The following is a 21,745-nucleotide window of genomic DNA, read 5'->3' as shown; positions in this document are numbered from 1 at the left end:
AATTTAACAAACATTTTGTGTGTATACAATAGTAAAGGGTGTCACATATGCATCGACAACCACACGAGACTGACCATGCATGTAACAATAAGAGGGACTTTACCGCGTAGCTTGTGAACAAATATTTTGCAATTAGCGGGGAGTTTAGCAAACATTTTGTGTATACAATAGTAAGGAATGTTCCATATGCATCGATAACCATAGGAGACCAACCATGAATGTAACAATAAGAGGGACTTTACCGCGGAGCTTGCGAGCAAACATTGTGTTTATACGGTATTAGAGATCGCCCGTAAGGATTGTAAATGCCAATCAAAATTATATGATGAAATTTAAATGTAAATTTTAAGAGGCAAACTAATTCACTTGAAAGTTTAGCAACAAGATTGAAACTTCAGAGATCTTCTTGTTCTTCTTCACATTCTTTTGGTTATTTCTAATCTCCTCAACAATTAGATTAATGTAATCAATGCATGAAAATTAGTCCTTACATTATTTAGAATTCAATCCCTACACATGAGCCAAAGGAAACTTGTAGGAAAATATTCTAAATTATAAAAATCATCGATCAAACCGTATTTGTTCCGAGTGTTTGGGGTCGATATTCTACATTACAAATTGCAATTAGAAAAACATCAGCATCCAACACTTCCTTCAGATTCATTGCCCTTGCAAACTATGTAGTAAGTATAAGGATAGTGTTCAACCTGAGCATATTGGGAAGTCTGTTAATGAAACGAAGGTGGGAGTCTACTGAAACTCGACGCATAGTTTCCTGCTTTCGGGCGCATCAAGATGCCAACGGCTTCCCATTCCAGTGCACAAACAATGTCCTGTAGGAACAAGTGAAATGGAAGAAATTTAAAATCAGATCGTAAGACGGAACGAGAGGGTACAAAACTCACTGATGGGTTTTGGGGATCGATATCAAAGGAATTGATGGCACAATACTCCTGTAGTAATCTTTTTGGTTCTTCACCTGTGACACGAAGTAGATAGGCCTTTTCAACAGTTAGAAAAAGAAAATGATGGCATTGTTTCTTCGAAAACAAGAGAACAACAGTGTTCGAGGTAAATGCATTTTCTTAACATAGTTTGATTTCAAACAATGCATACCTTTTATTTAAAAAAAAACCGAATTGCAATTCGCATACACAGGAACTAGGACAATCTCTTAAAGACAGGCATGAAACTTTCAGAGAGACAATGGATTCCTTACTTTCTTAAACATGCATACAGAAGCCTGGGCCATAGAGAATGCTTTAACCACCAAGTAATTTTTAAAGATGAGTTCGACATAGAACATAAAGAGAAATTCTAGTGAAATCAAAGATTGAAAAGAAAACCATCATTCCGTAGCTCAACAAGAAAAGTGAACCCACGCTTAGGTGTAAGCAACTCATCCTAAATGGTTAACCCCAACCTACCTAAAGCCTTGACCAATTAACTTACAGGCATATCGTCATGGCCATATGAGCTAATGAAACTCCTTATTCCTTTTTGTTTAGAAGCAGTAGTTTACCCTACTGACCATGCAATGGCATATTTTCTCTGCTTTGTTTATTTTGCTGGGAAGAGTTTCGAAAGTTTTGGATGGACAATGACATTCAAAGCTCAACTCAAGAATATAACATTCTCTTGTTCATAGCGTCAAGAATAAAAGTGCACATAAAGATCTGTTTCCTAACAACCTGTTAGAATCTAGTCCAGTTTGTCACCAATATGTGGAAGGAATGTTGAGAATATAATATAGCTCGAACATTTGGTAAGTAGTCGGTCAAATTTAACAGTACAAAAAGGGTAAAATAGTAAGAGGAAGCAAACCTTGTTCAAGAACAGCAAGAATTCCTTCTTCTGAACACATCATGACAGGTAATAGTTTGGCAGATGTAGCTGAGTTAACACTTGAAGAGAGAGTATGACTATCATACTGGACTTCCCATACTTCATCGATATCAGAGAGCAGTTCTGGTCCACCAGCCCCAGACAGAAGAATTGGTTGCTGTGGGTATCGAAGATCCCAGGCAAAAACTGTACCAGCGGAACCTCCAACCTTCAAAACTCAAAACATTTTTTCTCAGATTCAAAAGCAAATGCTGGGAGAAATACCCTAACTAGAAAATAAGTAGTCAGATAAATAGAACAGATGCATAAGCCACATGTGGTTTTGGTTAAATCAGCCGATATACTATTTGAATTGACTCTATTTTGAAGCAATATAAACCAATGGTAATTTCCAGAGCATTTTAGAAACTAAGAACAGGGAGGAGATACGACCAGATTGTTTAACATAGAAAGTAGAGAATTAGGTAGCACTAAATGTATATGAGATGAACAATTAAAAGGTGGTTTTGCTGAAGATTAAAAAAAAACTCAAGAAAGACAAGAAAATCACTTTGAAAATCATCATCGAATATCCGAGATAAGATTTGGTTTGGGGGTTAGATATCATAAGTCATAGTCTCTTATATTAAGGAAGGCCAAGAACTTTAAAGTAATGAAGATATAGGTAAAAAAGTCCACATTGACGCCTGAAAGAATTTATCTAATCTAAGTATAGTTTAGTGAACTACATTATTACAAACTTTGAAATTTAAAGATGCCAATTGAATGGACAAGAGACTTGTTAGTTGTCAATTAATAAGAATAATACTGAATGTATAAAATGCAACTTCGAAAACCCAAAAAAGGAAAACTTGAGCTTTGGGCATCTCTAAATTTACAAACAAGGAGAATTTGAGCATTAGACATCTCTATAATTGTACAAAGAAAGATGATGAACATTAACCATGAAGAAAATATCAATAGTTAAATAAAGGTAATGCAAACAAGAAATCTGGATAAATTTTGAATCCCATAACTTTTGTTCTCAAGGAAGTAAATCAAATCCTAAATCGTAGCCCACCCAGGTACGATATCAATGCGAAACTTCATTGCTTCAATACCATACAATTAATTTGACTCAACACAAATTGCTAGCCCTAGTAGTATTGAAGCAAATGCATAAACACTCTTTACACTATGAAAAGACAAGAAGGGAAATAAAAGATTTTTGCAAAGCTACTCTTTGTTGGGGAAACAGAAAAAGATTAGCAAATTGTAGCCATTAAAATAATATCAAATTTGTTTGATGGCTTGTATTAACTTATCTGTAAATGAAATTGCACCCACCAAGAGGAAGTCAACTCACCATGCATATATGCTTGCGTGATGGATGGATATCTATTGAATGAACTATGCCGGCAGCTTTTCCTTGTGCCCTGCAGCACAAGCATGGTTGAAACAAGATTACACCAATGGCCAAATGCGGAATCAATCTAAATGCATTATGCAGTATTAGAAGTATCACCATCAACCAATCCAATGAGAAAGAAAAGCGAGAATTGAGAAACAATTGCCAGTTAAGAGTAAGGTTTTGAACAGAAGGGATGATGGGAATTCTCACCAGTTAGAAGTGAACTGAGATACGAACCCGCCGGGCTTCCTCGGATCCCACCACTGGACGCCGAACCCTAAACCACCGGTTGCAAACTCTACCGGCGATGCCCACCTAACTGCAGTGTATGATGCCAGACCTCGGCTGTCGTACACCCTCCGGTAGTCCATCTTTGATTCCCCTATGCTCGCCAGATTCACACGTCCGTCCTCGCCCGCGGTAACGCACTCCCTCCCACCCTCCAGGAGATCGATGGCAGAGACTACGCCGGCGTGCAGAGAGCGGTCATTGGGAGTGGATAGTTCGGACTCAATGGACCCATCCACCGGGTCGACGAAGAGGACGTGAAGCGAGCCCGAAAGGGTGGAGGCGGCGACGGCGAGATGCTTGTAGGGAGTGGGGGAGGACCGGAGGGCGGAGATCCGGGAAGAGGAGGGCCAAGAGGAGCGGAGGTGGAGACATGGGTGTTCTCGACTGGATGAATCGGAGGAAGGGGTTAAGATCAGGGAGTGGATCTCGATGGCGGAGGCCGCGGCCGGGACAGCGGCGTCCGGGTCGTGGACGGCGGAGGCGACGAATCGGTCGAAGGCGGAGACGGAGGAGAGCCACCGGACGGCGTCGACCGACTTCGATTGAGGAAGGCGGTGGAGGATGTCGCCGTACTCCGCCATTCCTTCGCCGTCGAGAGTTTGCACAGGAATTGAAGTGAACGGGGGAGTGATGCATTTATACACATTATTTATTTCTCACGTACCAGACGCCTGATTGGTTAGTCGACTGGCCCCCACCCGGTACGATATCGAAGCACTAATCTTGATGCAAGTATCAGACGAGACGAATAATGAGGCGCAACGGACATTGGTTAGTTGACTGGCCCCCACCCGGTACGATATCGGAGCACTAATCTTGATGCAAGAATCAGACGAGCACGAATAACGAGGCGCAATGGACGTAGATCTCGCGGTAGGCTGTGTCGGTCTTCAAAAGCGGTGCTTGCCTTTCGAACCCTAATAACCAGAGTCTGGAGTGACGAATTCATACCCATTATTTATTTCTGACGTACCAGACGCCTGATTGGTAAGTTGACTGTCGGTACGATATCGAAGCACTAATCTTATCAGACGAGCACGAATAATGAGGCGAAACGGACGTAGATCTCGCGGTGTGATTGGCTGTGTCGGTCTTCAAAAGCGGCGCCTTGCCTTTCGAACCCTAATAACCAGAGTCTGGAGTGACGAATTCGTACTCATTATTTATTTCTGACGTACCAGACGCCTGATTGGTAAGTTGACTGGCACCCACTCGGTACGATATCGAAGCACTAATCTTGATGCAAGTATCAGACGAGCACGAATAATGAGGCGAAATGGACGTAGATCTCGCGGTGTGATTGGCTGTGTCGGTCTTCAAAAGTGGCGCCTTGCCTTTCGAACCCTAATAACCAAAGTCTGGAGTGACGAATTCGTACCCATTATTTATTTCTGACGTACCAGACGCCTGATTGGTAAGTTGACTGGCGCCCACCCGGTACGATATCGAAGCACTAATCTTGATGCAAGTATCAGACGAGCACGAATAATGAGGCGAAACGGACGTAGATCTCGCGGTGTGATTGGCTGTGTCGGTCTTCAAAAGCGGTGCCTTGCCTTTCAAACCCTAATAACCAGAGTCTGGAGTGACGAATTCGTACCCATTATTTATTTCTCAGGTACCAGACGCCTGATTGGTTAGTCGACTGGCCTTCACCCGGATATCGGAGCACTAATCTTGATGCAAGAATCAGAGGAGCACGAATAACGAGGCGAAACGGACGTAGATCTCGCGGTGTGATTGGCTGTGTTGGTCTTTAAAAGCGGCGCCTTGCCTTTCGAACCCTAACAACCAGAGTCGGGAAGGCGATGAGGGCGGTGACGGGATCTGTGGCTTCGTCGAGACCGATCTCCCTTTCGAAGGCGGCCGCCGTCCTCGCCCGCTTCACCGCTGGCCAGACCACCGCCGCCCGCCCGGACGTCTCCGCCTTCGTCCGCCGCGCCTCCGCCGCCTTCGACGAGCTCGTCATCTTCCACCGAGCCGCCCGGAGGCGCCCCGAGCTATATGCGACCGAGAACAGCAAGGAGGAGGCGGAGAAGTGGAAGGGCAGAAAAAGGAGCAGAGACGACCCGCAAATCGGCAAAAAAGGTGCCGACGGAGTTGGAGTCCATGGTGAGAAGAAGAAACAGCATAGGGGGGAGGGCTTCATGGAGGAGGGGATTCGACATCGCAGTGATGGCGTTGAGCCGCAGGAAGATGGAAAAGGAAGGAGGAAGCAGATGAAGCCAGAGGTGGAGGAATTGCCGGAGCTGGAGGATCAGGAAGATCATCACAAGAAGAAAAGGAAGAAGAGAGAGAGAGATTTATGAAGAAGCTTCATTGCTGATCTTTATTCAGGAAGCTGAGGTAGTCTCTTTTTTTTTTCATCTGATTAAGATCGCCACTGTCAATCTTGTCTGTTCTAGTGCCGACACAGAGCATGCTCGATTGATTTTTGGTTCTTAGTTTGATAAAATTTTGATCTCTACTTCAAAGACTTCCTAAATCTGACACAGTACTCTCTTGCTGGAGCAGAATTGCCGGAGCTGGAGGATCAGAAAGATCATCACAAGAAGAAAAGGAAGAAGAGAGAGAGATTTGTGAAGAAGCTTCATTGTTGATCCTTATTGAGGAAGCTGAGGTAGGCTCTTTTTTGTTCATCTGATTAAGCTCGCCACTGTTAATCTTGTCTGTTCTAGTGCCGACACAGAGCATGCTCGATTGATTTTTGGTTCTTAGTTTGATAAAATTTTGATCTCTACTTCAAAGTCTTCCTATGATCTAGCTTGATAATTTGGATACCGCTGGGTCCAGATTTAATGTCCTACATAGAAAAATAATTACAATTTAGAACGGATTAAAATAAAATATTATTAAAAAATTCGGTTTAATTCTAATTCAATCAAAATCTTAAATCTGTATAATCCGATTAATTCAATAATTCAGAATTTATTTTATTATTTTTAATAATTTTTTATTTTTATCATAAATTTTATCCTTTATCTTAATTTAATTTTTTTCAAGTTGGATCAAATTGGTAGATGTAATTTATATATATTTCTTAATTTATTTTGATGATTGATGAAAAATTTATATGAAATTAAACAGATCATTTTTAATATTATTTTCATGGAATTAAATTAATTAATCAATTTGAAGAATTAAATATTTAAATTACTCAAAAAAAAGTTTGATAATTTAGAACACCATTCATTTTTACTAGAGAGAATTTAGGATCGTAAATGAAGATAATGTTTGTGTTAATTTAATGTCAAAAATAAAAGAAATAATACATTAAATAAATAAACTTGAATACTCATAATTTAACTAAATCATGTTACCATTTGAGCTTGGCTCAAGCTCAAGAAACCTTTTAATAAACAAGCTTGAACAAGCCCGATACAATACGATAAACAAGCAAGCTTGAATATAATCAAGTTCAATTGTGCTTGACTCGGATTCCCTCTGTGCAAATAAATAGAGTCTAATCTTGAGTTTACTTAGATATTATTCATGTCTATGATTATTATTTTGGGCCCTTAGTTTTTGTAATAGTCATAGTTTTCAAATTAGTTAGGGCTATGGTTCACGGTCGCAAAATTATTCAAAAGGGATTGTAACCCTTTTGCGGAGTGTGATTTTAATCCAAGTGAAGCTCAACCATTTACCTTGTGGTTCAATCGACCATAACCTTATGCTCGATCAACTTACAACTCAGACGATACACATGACTTATGCGTATCGCTATGTCGGTATTTTTGATACAACAAAAACATACCCCCTAGGTCAAGGCATCGAATTGATACAAAGTAGAGAACAAAACACTGAACAAAATGAGCAACTCAAGTAAGAATGACAAATATTTGTCATTCACATTTATCGCGGCTAAAACGACATATGATGTTAAGAATCAAGGAACTAGTAATACGAAAGAAAGCAAGCTGGGGTCAGAAGAATTTTAGTTTCCCTTTGCGCAAAGACTTAGCTTCGCAAAGAGCCTTCTCGGAGGCTCCGAACAAGGTCGAACAGGCATTGGAAGTGCCCAATGTGATTGCAAAGTAGAGGTAGATGGTGCATAAGAATGCCAACAGAGCTAGCATCGTCAGGAGGAATCTGTGTCGCTCGAGAAGGGTAGAGCAAGACCCCAGCTCACTGAGACCCAACATCTGTTTCTTAGATGGAGAGGACAAAGAGAAAGCGTTTTGAGCCCTCCTGTGAGGCGACGATAAGGTATCATGCACCATTCTGTTTGGATTTCCCTGGGCAAACACAGGAGGATAGCCACATTTATAAGCAGTTTCAGACTTTCAGTCGAATAAAAATGAACAAAAATCAAATGAACGCATCTGAATAAGAGAAATATCAGATTGAGGTTCCTTTTTCAAAAAAGTCAAATGAATGCCCCTCTCATGATTTTATTCCAAAAATATTCTTGGATCCAACACCGTTATAGAAGCTACCGAGTAGCTTCTACAATGTGTAGAAGTTATCAAATAATTGCTACAAAGAGTTTAAAGTGAATTTAAGATTTATATTGTGTAGAAGCTAACCAGTAGCAACTACAATGTATAAAAGCTATTCAGTAACTGTTACAATGTATTTATAATGATTTTAGAATTTAAAATTTAGAGTTTACACCGTGTAAAAGCTACTGAGTAGTTGTTACAACGTGTACCCGGTAGCTACTACAAGGTGTTTAGTTTAAAGTTTCGGATTTAGAATTTAGGACCTCTAAATATTATTATATCAAATATTATTTATCAATTTAGTCAACATTATTTAAATTTCATTAAAATCACTTTAAAACATTTGTAGAAACTAAATATAGCTACTACAAACCTAAAAATTAAACCTAAATATGTGACTTCTACACGGTGTAAACCCTAAACATTAAATTCTAAACTCACTTTAAAAACATTATAGTAGCTATTGAGTAGTTTCTACATGTTGTAGCAACTACCGAGTAACTTCTACAAATTTATAAATTTTAAATTCTAAACTCACTGTAAATACATTGTAAAAGCTACCCGGTAGTTTCTATACGTTGTAGAAGCTATTCGATAGCTTCTACAACAGCGTTGGGTGAAGAATATTTTTGGGATAAATTATGGGGGGACGCCTATTTGAACAGGTTTGCCAATCGAAAGTCTACAAACCTAAACATTAAACCTATATTATCAATTGAAAGTCTACTGAACAGGTTTGCTTTATCCAATTTACATCGAACAGTATGAAGAGTAAACTTCAAGTGCCGATGAGAGGGTAAAAAACAAGAAGAAAGAGGATCTTGTGAAGCTAATACTATCAAGCAGTTTCGATAAATTAAAATATTTACCTACCTATTACAGGACAGGTTTAGAGCCAAAGAAAGCAAGAAATTTGATCTAGTTTATATTCAACAGTATAATAGGAACCCTCATGTGCAAAGAAAAGGATAGGACCTCTATGTTCTAATGTATCATCCCATATTTTAAATTACTACAATTTCGCATTAAAGTAAGAACTTTGAAAGGCTTCCACAGATTAGCCAAACTCGTTTTAGCATCATAGAAATTATTGATTTGAGAATATTATTTCATATTTGAAAGGTAGAGATATGTTGATCCATAAGCAAGAGAAAAAGAGTGAGTAGTAGTAATCAGACTTCAGACATGGAAATGCACTACATCCAAACCATATTGACTAGTAATTAAAGAATTTAATGGATCTAATCTAAACTGACATGATCCCTTTCCGGAACATAGATTTGTTTGTGTAAATGCTAATGAATTGCAATTGTTTGCTCAACTGTGACCTTAAAGTAGATTGCTACATTGGTTGGGAGATTTTTAGATATTAATAAGGAGATAATCTTCTCCACATGAATCAGCAAGTGTCTTACAAAGTAAGATCACATCTCCCAAAGTTCTGTTAGACGTTCATAGAGAAATTTGTTTCCCAGGAACATTTGTTAGAAGAGAAAAAGCTCCAACCTCTCCAGGTAAAGCAAAAAAGGTTAAACATTTACCCGCAGGTCACGCAACACCAGCAGAAATGTGGAAAACCCGTCATAGATCTGCCGCTCAGCAAAGAATCGAACACGAAAAGCAAAATCCAAAAGGAAACTATTCGATCAGTAGGGCAAAGCGTAACGCAACAGCAGCAGAAATGTTGAAACCCCATCATTTCGGTACTATCAAAGAGCAGAAAACCTGTCATAGATCTGCCGCTCCGCAAAGAATCGAACACGAAAAACAAAATCCAAAAGGCAACTATTCGATCAGTAGGGCGAGCATCGAGAACGATCACAAAGCATGAGAATCTCAGATCGGAAGGAGCCGCGAGCTCAACCATGGGCAAAGGGGCGCTAAGATTGAAAGCAAAAGAAAGATTGTAGCAAGGGGAATCCGTAACCTACCTGTGGAAGATGAGAGATCCGACACGGAGAGGAGGGAGGTGGATAAGGCGACGGTACGCCGCTCGCCGGCGTCGAGGCTATTCCCAGATCGGCGACGTGCTCGGACCGGAGACCAGGAGGAGGATTACTGCGTTCGTCGAGAAGAGTGGAGAGGAGCTACCAAATATATAGTAGGGCGGAGGGGGTAAATATGGTAAATTGTGATTGTTGGAGGGGTTTATCCAAAATGGCCAACGCGTTCTCAATTCTGAGTTTTAGGAAAATTCCATTTTGACCCTCGAAATATATGTTATTTGACAATAATTGGCATAGTAGTCCACGTGAATGAGTTAAAAACCACATTGTAATGTTACTAAAATCTTACAAAGTGTTCTTTGAAAAATCATTAAATTTTAGAGAGCATTTGAAAATTATTTCAAGACTATCAATTTTTTTTATATAATCTAAGTATTCAACTCTTATAATCTAATTAATTTTAAAGATAATCGATATAAAAAATTTTCATCTATCATTAAAATAAATCAAAAAACATAGATAGATCTATCTTGACGGACAACTATCAAGAAGGCATGAATAGCGATAAGTGATTGATGCAAATAGGAATACATTTTCCTTAGTGTCAATGTTTGAAGAGTGATCCTAAAATATAAATACCAAAATACCTTCTAATATATGCTTCTCAATATAAATTTTAATAATAAAAATCACATTGTAATGCTAATAAAATCTTACAAAATGTTCTTTAAAATATTATTAAAATTATTAATTTATTTTAATAATCTAGGTATTCAACTCTTACGATCTAATTAATTTTGAAAGTGATCAATCTGATTCTAACCATCAAGATAAATCGAAAAACACAGATAGATCATGACAAATGATCATCTTAAGACTATCAAGAAGGCATTGATAGCAACAAGCGCTTGATGCAAATAAGAACTCATTTTCCTAGTGTCAATGTTTGAAGAGCGAGTAAACGATGATAAGAGGGTCGATCTTCGAGTATAAATACCTAAATACCTTCTACGAGTCGTATGTTGACATCATTCGAAGCGCAACTAATACTAACCTAACTAGAGAAAGGGAGGAGTAAATGCCACCTCCCTAAAGGATTACATATACACTACCAATTTGATGTATGGGTTAGGTTTAGATCCACAACTATAAGGACCTTTGTAGGCTTAGAAAGGCTCCAACCTTCCATCGACTAAGAGTCAAACACACATTGAACACACTACTAAAATCCAACACAATCCAAATTTAAGTAGCCTACTTTTACCTTCAATCCCTAAATTGAGATCCCCTTAATTTTAAAACTTTCATATTTACGCCAATAACAGAGATGACAATGGATCGAATTTCATCCCTATCGAATATTCAACTTTTATCTTCATCCTTATATCCATCGGAAGAACGGATATCTTCTATATTAATAATATTCTTTATTCCATCTAACTATCATCATATCCAAAATAATATAATTCAATAAAAACAGCTATAGACTATGAAAGGAGAAGCCAAGTATGTTACACAATATGAGATGGAAAGGAATAAATAATCTCACACTTGCACTAAACAGAACAAAAACTCATAATGAAGAATATTATGATGCAAAATTGGCTAACATGGGAGGATCAGGAGGCGATCGAACTGATGTTTAACCCAGCTCACCGACCCGGTCAGTGGTTCACTTGCCGATCCGATTTCAAGAAACTCAACTATGTTACTTGGATTAGGGGAAAGGAAAGATACTCAAACTCAAGAAGTCCTCTCTCTAATGAATTCATTATCATACAAATTGCTTGAACAAATACAGAAATTGCACAAACCGGCAGAGAAGTAAAAAAGAATAAAACTACTTTCCACAATGATAAAACAAAAAGGTGAAAAATTGAATGCGAAAAGTTTACATTTTGGAGAAAAGATGAGCTCCATGACTGAACAGCATCTTATCGCCACTGATTAAAAGTTTAGGAAAGAATAGTTATGAATAAGGCTGCCACTTACCCTACTTGAAACAAATTATAGCACCAAATTTCTCCAACAAGTAATCGACATTCCTGATATTGATGGAGGTCTTTCAAAATTTCCGCAGAGTGCTAGCAGAAAAATCCATGTGATCTTAATAATCTCAGGGAGTAACAATTCCCTAGTGCAGAACCCCAAAATGAATCACTCAGAAATTGCATAGAGCAACTGATCAGAAATATTAAAACTGCTAGAACATAGATCGAATAAACAAAATGGTCGGGAAACATTGCGAGAGAACAACTAGTTGGTGCTACCTAAAACTGATTAGTCATGTTAAAAAGGGAATAATCAAAAGATTGGCCAAGGCAAAATGCTTTGCTATGTTTAGGCTGCTACATATAGTGTAGCAGATGGTGAATGATTATAGTTTTGCTGCATATAAATGAGGGGAAAAGGAATATTATGTAAAGCAAACTAGAATTAAATATTTAGAAGATTTAGAATTCTAAAAATAGATTTTGGTAAATCCTCTTATTTAGGAGGAGAAGTTATTCAAGGTGGTTTTTAAGAAGGTAAATGCTTTAGTTTGGTTTGTATCTTAATTTTTAAATTGATTTATTTGTTAATTTGATTGAGTCTGTTTAGGTACAAGATTATACATACTCAATAATATTTCTTTCTTTCTATTTCTAATTTTGACTGAGTTGGAGTCTTTTAAGACTCCACCTTCTCTCATGTAAATCAAATTCTGCCTAATATCTTTGATTATTTCTTGGTGTAAAATAGTTATCTCACATGTCGTGTACATTTTGAAGCCAATTCTGTGTGAGTTTTGGTTTAACTCTAGTGGCACATCATTATGTTTAGGTGTGTGTTTAAGTCTATAAATTTGAATTGTAGTTTTGGAAAGTGACCTTTAATCACAAGAAAGTTTTGTTTTAGAGTGACCGGGAAAAGTGTTCAAATTACGAAATGAATGTACAATCTGAGCCGACAGAATAAGAATGAAATTATTTAACCCATGGATCATAGGAAAAGACAACTCCTGTAGTACCTTAATCTTCTTCTCCAGCATGCTCTAGTAAATAGTTTGCTGCCAATTGCTCATTCCTGTCGCAGGCTAGGAATGCTTCGATAACTCGTGCTCGCTCAAAACCCAATGCTTCAAGCTGAAACAGGTGAAGTGCAACAGGCAATAGATTAGCATATATAATGTATCGCCATTATAGTATAGTTGCAGTAGCGAAACATACACGTTCAATCGCCTCCTGCTCTTCAGGTGTCACATTTATGGTATGTGGCATCTCATCTTGGTCAGGCTGATCAAACAGATCCCTGAAGATTGTTTATATCGTAAGACTCAAGGCTTTGAGGTATTCACATTAATTTGAGACATAACGATAGACCGAGTTCTCAATTATCGACATGCACTTCTAGCTAGAGACCATTTTAATAAAGCTACCAGTATTGCACATATAGGAAGTGTCAGAAACTAGTCTCTAAATCCAATCCTTCCCATGAATTTTTGCTGACTTAAGAAAAAAGAATCACAACTTATCGCGAAAGCTCCAAAATGATCGCAGAACTCAAGCTATTAATAACTCACCCAGTTACCAGAACATATAAGTGCTGCACCACATTAACTGGAAATAGTATCCAAATAAAACAAAGAGAGAATTTTTTTCCAACTAATAATTGTTAAGTCGGATGTCACATAGATAGGACTAGGATGTGAACATCTTAAACTAGATGTGAAAAACTAAGATTCAGTCGGTAACAACAGTCAAATCCTGAAGGTAATCAACCACGTAATGTTTATCTATATAATGAACTAATTCTTATCTGATCAGTTTTCAAGCAATTACCATGGCCCCAACTCTTGAAACAAGGAACATAAAGGATGCCTCAGGATTCATGTAAGTAAATCCTAAACAAAGACCAAATAGTTTTGAGGGGGCATTTAGTGCATTCATAGACAATAATATGTGATAATCCATACGGAAGAATTAAGAATAGTATTGATTATTGAATGAGTCTCCAGATACTATACTTTATGCCTGACTGAAATATGAATGTTAGTATTCTTATTATGTTGATGCAAAGTTAGAAATCAAGAACAAGATACTTCTTCCAGAAAATGGAATTGGAAGGATGAGAAGTGGCTATATGGAGAAAAAGGAAGGGGGGACAGAAGAGGAGGTAATTGACATCTTATTTTGAAATTTGAAGCCAGCAGAAAAAATGTCGGATTAGCCAAAGTGGATGCTCAGTAGGTATAAAGTCTAAACATTCATGCAATCAACAAATACAAATCAGTTTGAAAACTCTTATGCCAATAGTAAATTACAAATAGTTCTTAATTATTATTTTACTAAAATCCTAAGTTTAACTCAATGTCTTTACAACTCACTAGATACTTTTAAATAGGACATGACATCCAGAGAAAGGTACACGAGTTAGAAATAAGAAATTTCACTTGTCATAACACGACCATATCAATAAATTTGAATTACAAAAACATAACTAACCCTTCAAGACCTTCAATAGGTTCATTTATTAACTGAAGAAACTCTGCATGATGCTCCTGTATTAATCTCAACAGCTGAGGGTTTTGTTTGCTTAATTCCTGAAGCATTGGCTACAAGCAAAGAGCTAGATAAAATCATACTGTGTAATGGCAAATCACTTCAGATGCAAGTACCAACCTGTAATATTTGTGGATTTGCTTGAACCATGGCTCTCAATGCTAAGAACTACAGCATTAAAATAAAATGACTGTAATTTTGAACAATTAATTGTTACAAATGTTCCTAATTACAGATACAATGAAAAAGATCCTCTTGGTCAATGAATAATGACTATCAGTTGTTTAAGGAGTTAATTGCTTTGGAGATCGCCTAACAAAACATAGTAACTAACTGAAACACTGACAGGTATACCATTTCTCTCTCTGATGTAGTTGTTTTAGCAAAATGTTTATATTATTATTATTCTCCATGGTGAATCAATTAAAAATTTATACAATTAAAAAGTAGAAAAATTGTGACTGATCCCATACTTTGCCAACAAAAATTAGACTGATTATAGGACTATCCAATCAGTTCCCACCCAGAGGTTGTACAATCAGATTTATCAACTATCACCAAGTAACAAGTTATATTGAAGAAACTTGTAGACAGGTTCACATTCTTTTTTCCATCAAGCCTATTAGGAGATATACCATTCAAAATTATGCCAATAAACCTCTCTCAGCGATTAAATCTAAGCAAAATATATCCAACTATACAGGAGGGATATTCCGTTAAAAAAAGGATTAAAAGCATAATGCCAGAAGTTGACATACTTGTTGGCTATTTCTGAGGAAGTCAAGAGAACCACCACCAGCACCACCTTCCGAGTTATTGCCCTGTCGCAGAACAAGTAGATCCACTTTTATTCACATACCAACATAGCACAGGAGTATTGAGGTAGATCATCGAACCTGTGGGAACATGTTCAAAGGTGAGGAATTTGGTACTCTAGAGAGTGGCCCTGCAGCAGCCACATCAGCCCCTTCAGCAGATACCACAGATGAAGGGAAATGATCACCAGGAAGTGCGATTTCAGCTGTTGCTGGAATGCCCTATATCAGAATTAAAAGATGCGACCTGTGAGTATCTTAGTTTGTATCATCGGATATTTTAATATCGTCAGTTTTGCTTCAATGACATGTGAACTATACATACAGAATAGAGGTATTCCACAGCTCGCTCTGGATTATTGTAAGCAGCACGAAGCGCACGCAAAATTGTCTCTCTGTCCCAGTTCCCACCACCCATCTCCAATAATTGGATAATCGTCTGCTCCATATTACTCCCTTCAACTAAAGTGGATGCAACTTGGGCATCAGACAGCCTGCAGATATATAGTTAGATATTTACATTGAACTTGAAAAGGAAATGGTATGCATGATTAACCTCGAGTATCATAGAAGTCTAGGAGACATTAAAAATCACACACATATATGTACCATAAAAGCTTGATGAATCAAAAGTTACCTCCACAAAGCAAAACTTACCTCCACAAACAAAAGAAATATACTAGTGATGTCAAGAAAAAACTTAACAGAATTAGGTAGCTAAGATCCTAAGAAATACGCATATGAACAAGGTGCAGTCATGCCAACCATCCAGATATAGAATCATGTATTAAAATATTTTCTATTAATGAATTTTGGAACAGCAAAGTAACATTATTCCCCATCTTTCTCTATTTGCTTGGTTAATGTATTGATAGTCCATTCAAATCCTTCATTGTAAAATAGAATTTTCTAGTAATCATCATCACCATCTAGCCATGGTAACCCAAAGATGGGCTATCCCTATATGTATATCTTACCCCTCCATTGAACTTTATGCAAGGTCGATGTTCTTTTCGAAAAGGTAAAAACAAATAATTGTTAGAGTCAAATTTAAAATTGAGAAAAAAGATCCATTTTGAAAATGTCTATCGACTTAATGATCACACTCCACAACTATTGCTAAAATTCATATTAACTATAGGAAAAATTTATGCTGAAATTGACACATAAAATAAATACATGTCCGACAGTATATGACATAGTTCATTTTCTATCTGGCATTTAAAATTAAGAAAAGGAGAATGCCCAAATGATTAGAGTATGCTTTCATGAGTAAAGAACAGAGTTATTAAAAGGCATTTCTAGACTAAGTCATAGGAACCACACCCCCCTTAAGCACATTTAGTAGCCTAGGCAAGGTGGCTTTACCTAGGCACTAAGATGCATGCATTTAAGAAGGCCCAAGGTTTACCAACAACATGCCGAATAATAAGCCATCAAATATCTCGTCGTCTTCCTAAGCTTCTACATCTACTACTTGGCCTTATAAATGCTTGTTTTTGGTAGTCAGTCATACCTTTTGTGTTTCCCATGATTGACTGCAAGGCAAAATAATTTTTAAAAAAACTAAAAGTAAGTTGGAAATTTTAAGGATATGGAACATTTATCAAAACAAGATGGGGATGCATTGTCATATAATCAAAAACAAAACTTCTGCCACTACATAACTACGTGTGTTGATGTCGATACTTTTAACATTTGAGTTCTGATATTAAATGAAATTGTGTAAAAATGATGATCATATTAGAATTTAGAATCTTTGATTATTTTGTTCTAACTTTTTTAGAGTGGTTAACTACTATCATCAATTGATTCTTATAATGTGTTATATCATCTACTTATATGTATTGCACATATAAATCAATTATATTTGAGAATATGTAAATATGAGACTCATTTTACCCAAGTGTTTAACACACAGCTAGGTCATATCAGATCTTTAGGGCCTAATGCCTTTAAATGAATGGGGAAGGGTGAAGTACAATGTATACAAGTTCATCATGTCAGAACAAACATTTCGGTGGAAGGCAATTTGTAAGAAGCAGACTTAGGGATTAACTAAGACCTATTTCTAGACATTGATTACTTGGAGCAAGAGTGCTTCAGAGAACTTTGAATTGATTGCTGGCATTCAGAAGAATATACTTCTCTTACTAAACAAAGATATCTTTTCAAACCAAAGTAGAAAGGTATTTAGTCATGGATTAGAAAAGATAAAATAAAAAAATACTAAAATCCAAGATTAAATTTAACCCTAGTACACAAAAAATGAGATAAAATAGGAAAGAGATAGTATGGATGTCTACAAAGGTAACTAATAAATCCTATAGTTATAACAGTTGAATCTAACAAGTGAAAGGTATAAGAAGCTGATGGAGGCCAAAGAAGATATAAGTCAATACAATAAATACTGATTTAGATTTGAATATCATTAGTGATATAGCATTGCACAAAGCACAAGAGACAAGATTCATGTAACTGACCCCAAAAATTGGGACAAAAATTGTTTGATGCCGAGTTGTATATTAGCTACACTACTTTAAGCCATCTTTGCACTAAGTGAACTTAGAGAATTCAGAGTAAAAGGAGGAGAAAACAAATCTAATGCAAAAAGAAATACATTGCAGTGGGCCAGCAGCTATCTTTGAAATTCTCAATGCATTTTAATTGGTATGTACAAATAGGGGAACATCAAAAATAACAATCATTAACATTTACTCTGCATTTGGGCCTTGAGATCTAGCAGGTGCACTTGATGAATCCTCTGCTACACTGAAACAAGATTGTAAAAAGGTCAGATGACAAAGGCTCAAGTATCGATCAAGAAGCTGCAGCAGTTATTGTACAAGCATGCATACAAAGAATAATAGTACAACTAAGAATACGGACATAGGTTGTGCTGGAGATTCTGATGGAGTTTGTGATGGAGCTTGTGGGGGAGCCTCCTTAGGCGTAGGATGCTGAGCCACAGATGTTGCTGATGGCTATCAACACATGCATTACGTTAAGAAGGTGGGTTGCCAACACTTAATAGTGAGACAGGTAACATAAAAAAATACCTGAGAAGCAGAAGCTCCACTGGTGACTGCAGCTTTGCTCTAAAAGATTTTGAAGCGGTAAGTACATTAAACAGAGCAATAAGAAATCAAAATAGTGATTGGCGAAGAAGAGGTTGAAATCATAAAAACAAGAAAAAGAATAAAAATAAGGAAATGTTATAATTAGGCCATTCAGCCGAAATGGGAGTTTCAGCTTAGATAATCGTGCGAGACTAGACATCCAAAAATAATTTTAAAGAAGGAAAGAAAAAAAAAAACAACCAACAAAAGCATGGAAAAGCAGAGATTTATATCTCACGAAAGCAATAAATTATAGAAAATGTATACAACTAAAAGTAAAATTTTCAAAAGTTACACATGAGATAAGCCATTATACCATTACATATAATGTATGGAAACCAGAAACTATCTAGTAGTCTGCAGAATGAATTTATTGGAAGAAAACTTCTAGAAAGTACCGCTCTTTCAAGCATTTAATTATGTACAAGATGTTCCGAAGCTGCAAAACCATTCTTTGGAAAAGCTTAGAAAGTAGTAAACAACCTGGTAACAAGAATTTTGCATGATGCACAACAACCAAAGAACAAGGTAGAACAGAAAACAACTATAGGTGCACATCCTTCAACTTAGAACACAAATCGGGTGAAGAGGGATGGGTCCAACACAGCAGTGTTAGCATAATGCAGTTATCAAAAAATTGAAAAACAAAATAACTATACAACTAGTAGTTTAGATACATAATTCAAGAAGCAACTAAGCTTCATGCTTATCTAAGTGCATTTTGTAAAGGGCACTTCCAAGCATCCTACAGTGAGCAACCATCTCCCTTGCATGTTCTAACTTGTCCAGAAAATAACAATAGGAATTTGTTCCGGGTAATTCTTAGATGAACATTATAATTATATTACTATTAAGACAACTGAAAATCCATGTGCAATAGCATAGGCACTCATGTGTGAATACTATGTAGGTGCATATTGATCTCTGGAAAGCTGAAGATTCTCATAGAAGTTGGTAAAGATAGAAGATCCAAAATTAGAAAAGACAAAATAAAACTAGTAGAGCAAATACACTAGAACAATATTTGCACAAATAAGAAGAATGATCAAATGCTAGCAATCACTTTCAGATCTCATCCACCCGTTCAGACACCAACATTCACACACCGCCAGTTCAAGTGGATATTCAATATTTCTATATCACATGTAAAAAAAATTCAAAAATATTTATAGATACTCAGACTCTTCATGTACACTCTCCATACCTGTGTCAGATATCCAACATTTGAATACTTTACTCCAAGTGAATGCTCAATATTTCTATTAATCACACATAAAAGATTCTAGAAATAGACATGTTGAACACGCAAATCCATACCCATGTCAAATATTCATATCTGAATCTGAGTGCATAGGTACCAAACACTTAGATCCACACCTATGTTGGACTTTGGATCCACGCCTGTGTTGGATACTCGTACTCGGGGGTCCGAGTAACATAGATCTTCATAAAACGCATGTTGACATGGAATCAAAAAAAAGATTATCTTGATAAATCAGGCCAAAGAGACATTGATAACTAATATGGGAAAATACTATTGTTAGAACATGGAAGAAATGAGAAAGAATTATACTATTATTATCTTTCACCACAATGAATTACATCATGAGTTAATTATAAATCTACACTATTGTGAAAAGTTTAATGCATTACTTTCTTTACTAATGGATAGTAAAAGTTATCGCCCCAAATGTATACAATATTCTTCCACATCTGCTAAAGCCTACAAGCTGCAAATAGTTACATGTCCTAAGTATAGATAAATTAATTTTTGGATTTAAGTAGTAGAAGGTCAAGCTCATGCTAAAATAATTATTGAGGACAAATGCATTGAGAATACAAAGTGAATACCTTGCTAAGCATGACAACAAGAAAACCATCTTCGCTAACTTTATTTTCTTCAAGTGTGGTTTCGTCTTTCAAAACTTTGCCATTGTGAATTAGCAACTGCTGCCCCCATGGATAGTTGTCCTTCCCTTGTACTTGCTCGATGTTTTTCTTCACAGCTATAATCTGTGAAATCAGAATATGATATACAATCCAAGTACAACTAGATGATTATAGCTGCTCAAACAAAATCTATCTCAACTTACAGTAATTGAGTTGTCCAAACAAGAATATCAACAAATGCCTTATTCAAGATCAACTAAGCTCAACCACTATTTCAGTTTTGGTGCGACTTTCAATGATATTCAAATAAATATTCTGCATGTTTCTAACAAGTCATACATGTGAATGCTTTTACAGAATCCACTGATAAATATTAGCTGCTATAATCTGTCCGGTGGGATACTTATTCAAATTTATTCTTTTATTTGCCCAATTTTTCAATAAAATAAATTCAAAGTTAAGAAAATAGTTGCAACTTTTAAGTGAAAAAGTGGGCCAATCAAAATAAGTTAGAATATCACTCCGTAAAAGACAATATTTTGGAAAGACAAAAAAGAAGAAAGCATCCTCGACCACTGCATTCCTCAACAGAAAACTGCATTAGCATTGGCGACTCAGGAAACAGATAATTTCGTGATTTGTAAAGCATAAACCCTGGCAAAAATCAACGAGAAAACAAACCATACAATGCTTACGATCAGACAAGAAAGTGGATAATAACAGGATGGGGATTATATTACCGTATAATTGGGCTGAACCCGGATTTCGAAATGGGTTCCCTTGAGCGTCTTCACCGTCAGCTTCATGGCGATCGAAACCCTTCCTGCTCGCCTCGATCTGGCAGAACCTATCCCTCGTCCTCGAGCACAAGCGAGAGAGAGAGAGAGAGAGCCCTAACTCGAAGAAGCAAATTGGAGATCGGGAACGGAAAGAGAAAAGAGGAGGGCTTTCCGTTTTGGGGAAAAAACTAAATTCACCCTCTTCTACTACTCCCTCTTCAAAAAATGTCCCCGAAAATTTAAAATTTATTAAAATATCCTCAAAATTAATATAAAAATATTAATATTTAAATTTAAATTTAAATTTAAAAAATAATTATAAATTTAAATTCAAGGTTTGCACCGCTAGTTCGCTCGTGATGTTCAATATCTAATAATAATAATAATTCTAGTTAGTCTCATTAACTCAATTTATATGGTGATCGGTTCGGTCCACGGAAGTTTTCCATCGGCCATCAGGATAAATTGAAAAGTGCACGCAGCGGCCAACCTAGATGTCCAACATCCTTTGATTGTGATCTCCATTTGGAGAAAAATTCCTACAAATACGCTGTAGCTGAGGATCGAACCGTGAATGCTTAAGTGATAATCTGAATGTTCTACCGTGGAACCATGGCTCCGGGGACATGATGTTCAACATCTTGAGCTCCCTACGCTGGGATTCCTTTCTCAGTTCTTCGTTAT

General features: G+C 36.8%; 3 protein-coding genes across 5 annotated transcripts; 1 reads left to right on the top strand and 2 right to left on the bottom strand.

Moving 5' to 3' along the window:
* Positions 1-532: 532 nt before the first annotated feature.
* LOC141847796 (nuclear pore complex protein NUP43) lies at positions 533-4,121 on the bottom strand. Its single transcript, XM_074735883.1, has 5 exons — positions 3,446-4,121; positions 3,191-3,260; positions 1,825-2,053; positions 906-979; positions 533-833 (listed from the first exon to the last, which is right to left on the bottom strand). The coding sequence occupies exons 1-5, from the start codon at positions 4,105-4,107 to the stop codon at positions 729-731; spliced, it is 1,140 nt and encodes a 379-aa protein (XP_074591984.1). The 5' UTR covers positions 4,108-4,121; the 3' UTR covers positions 533-728.
* A 1,209-nt stretch (positions 4,122-5,330) lies between these two features.
* Positions 5,331-6,304, top strand: LOC141848020 (uncharacterized). Of its 2 annotated transcripts, none has more exons than XM_074736131.1 (2): positions 5,331-5,872; positions 6,041-6,304. In XM_074736131.1, the coding sequence occupies exon 1, from the start codon at positions 5,335-5,337 to the stop codon at positions 5,833-5,835; it is 501 nt and encodes a 166-aa protein (XP_074592232.1). In that variant the 5' UTR covers positions 5,331-5,334; the 3' UTR covers positions 5,836-5,872; positions 6,041-6,304. The 2 variants fall into 2 exon arrangements, with proteins under 2 accessions (XP_074592232.1, XP_074592233.1); XM_074736132.1 differs by having other exon boundaries at positions 6,022-6,304.
* A 5,466-nt stretch (positions 6,305-11,770) lies between these two features.
* On the bottom strand, positions 11,771-21,160 carry LOC141847224 (putative ubiquitin receptor RAD23a). 2 transcript variants are annotated; one of them, XM_074735211.1, is made up of 13 exons: positions 21,023-21,160; positions 20,244-20,405; positions 18,333-18,371; positions 18,163-18,257; positions 17,992-18,045; positions 15,599-15,767; positions 15,355-15,495; positions 15,217-15,279; positions 14,579-14,626; positions 14,402-14,511; positions 13,127-13,208; positions 12,928-13,042; positions 11,771-12,077 (listed from the first exon to the last, which is right to left on the bottom strand). In XM_074735211.1, the coding sequence occupies exons 1-12, from the start codon at positions 21,086-21,088 to the stop codon at positions 12,929-12,931; spliced, it is 1,143 nt and encodes a 380-aa protein (XP_074591312.1). In that variant the 5' UTR covers positions 21,089-21,160; the 3' UTR covers positions 11,771-12,077; position 12,928. The 2 variants fall into 2 exon arrangements, with proteins under 2 accessions (XP_074591312.1, XP_074591311.1); XM_074735210.1 differs by having other exon boundaries at positions 11,771-12,051.
* Between the last annotated feature and the right edge of the window lie 585 nt (positions 21,161-21,745).

Source organism: Curcuma longa, chromosome 16 (genome assembly GCF_044706935.1).
Source record: "Curcuma longa cultivar G26 ecotype Majalengka, Jawa Barat chromosome 16, ITB_CL_G26_1.1, whole genome shotgun sequence".
NCBI lineage: Eukaryota > Viridiplantae > Streptophyta > Magnoliopsida > Zingiberales > Zingiberaceae > Curcuma > Curcuma longa.
The sequence above is the reverse complement of the archived record's forward strand: the minus strand, read 5'-3'. Positions and strand labels throughout refer to the sequence as shown.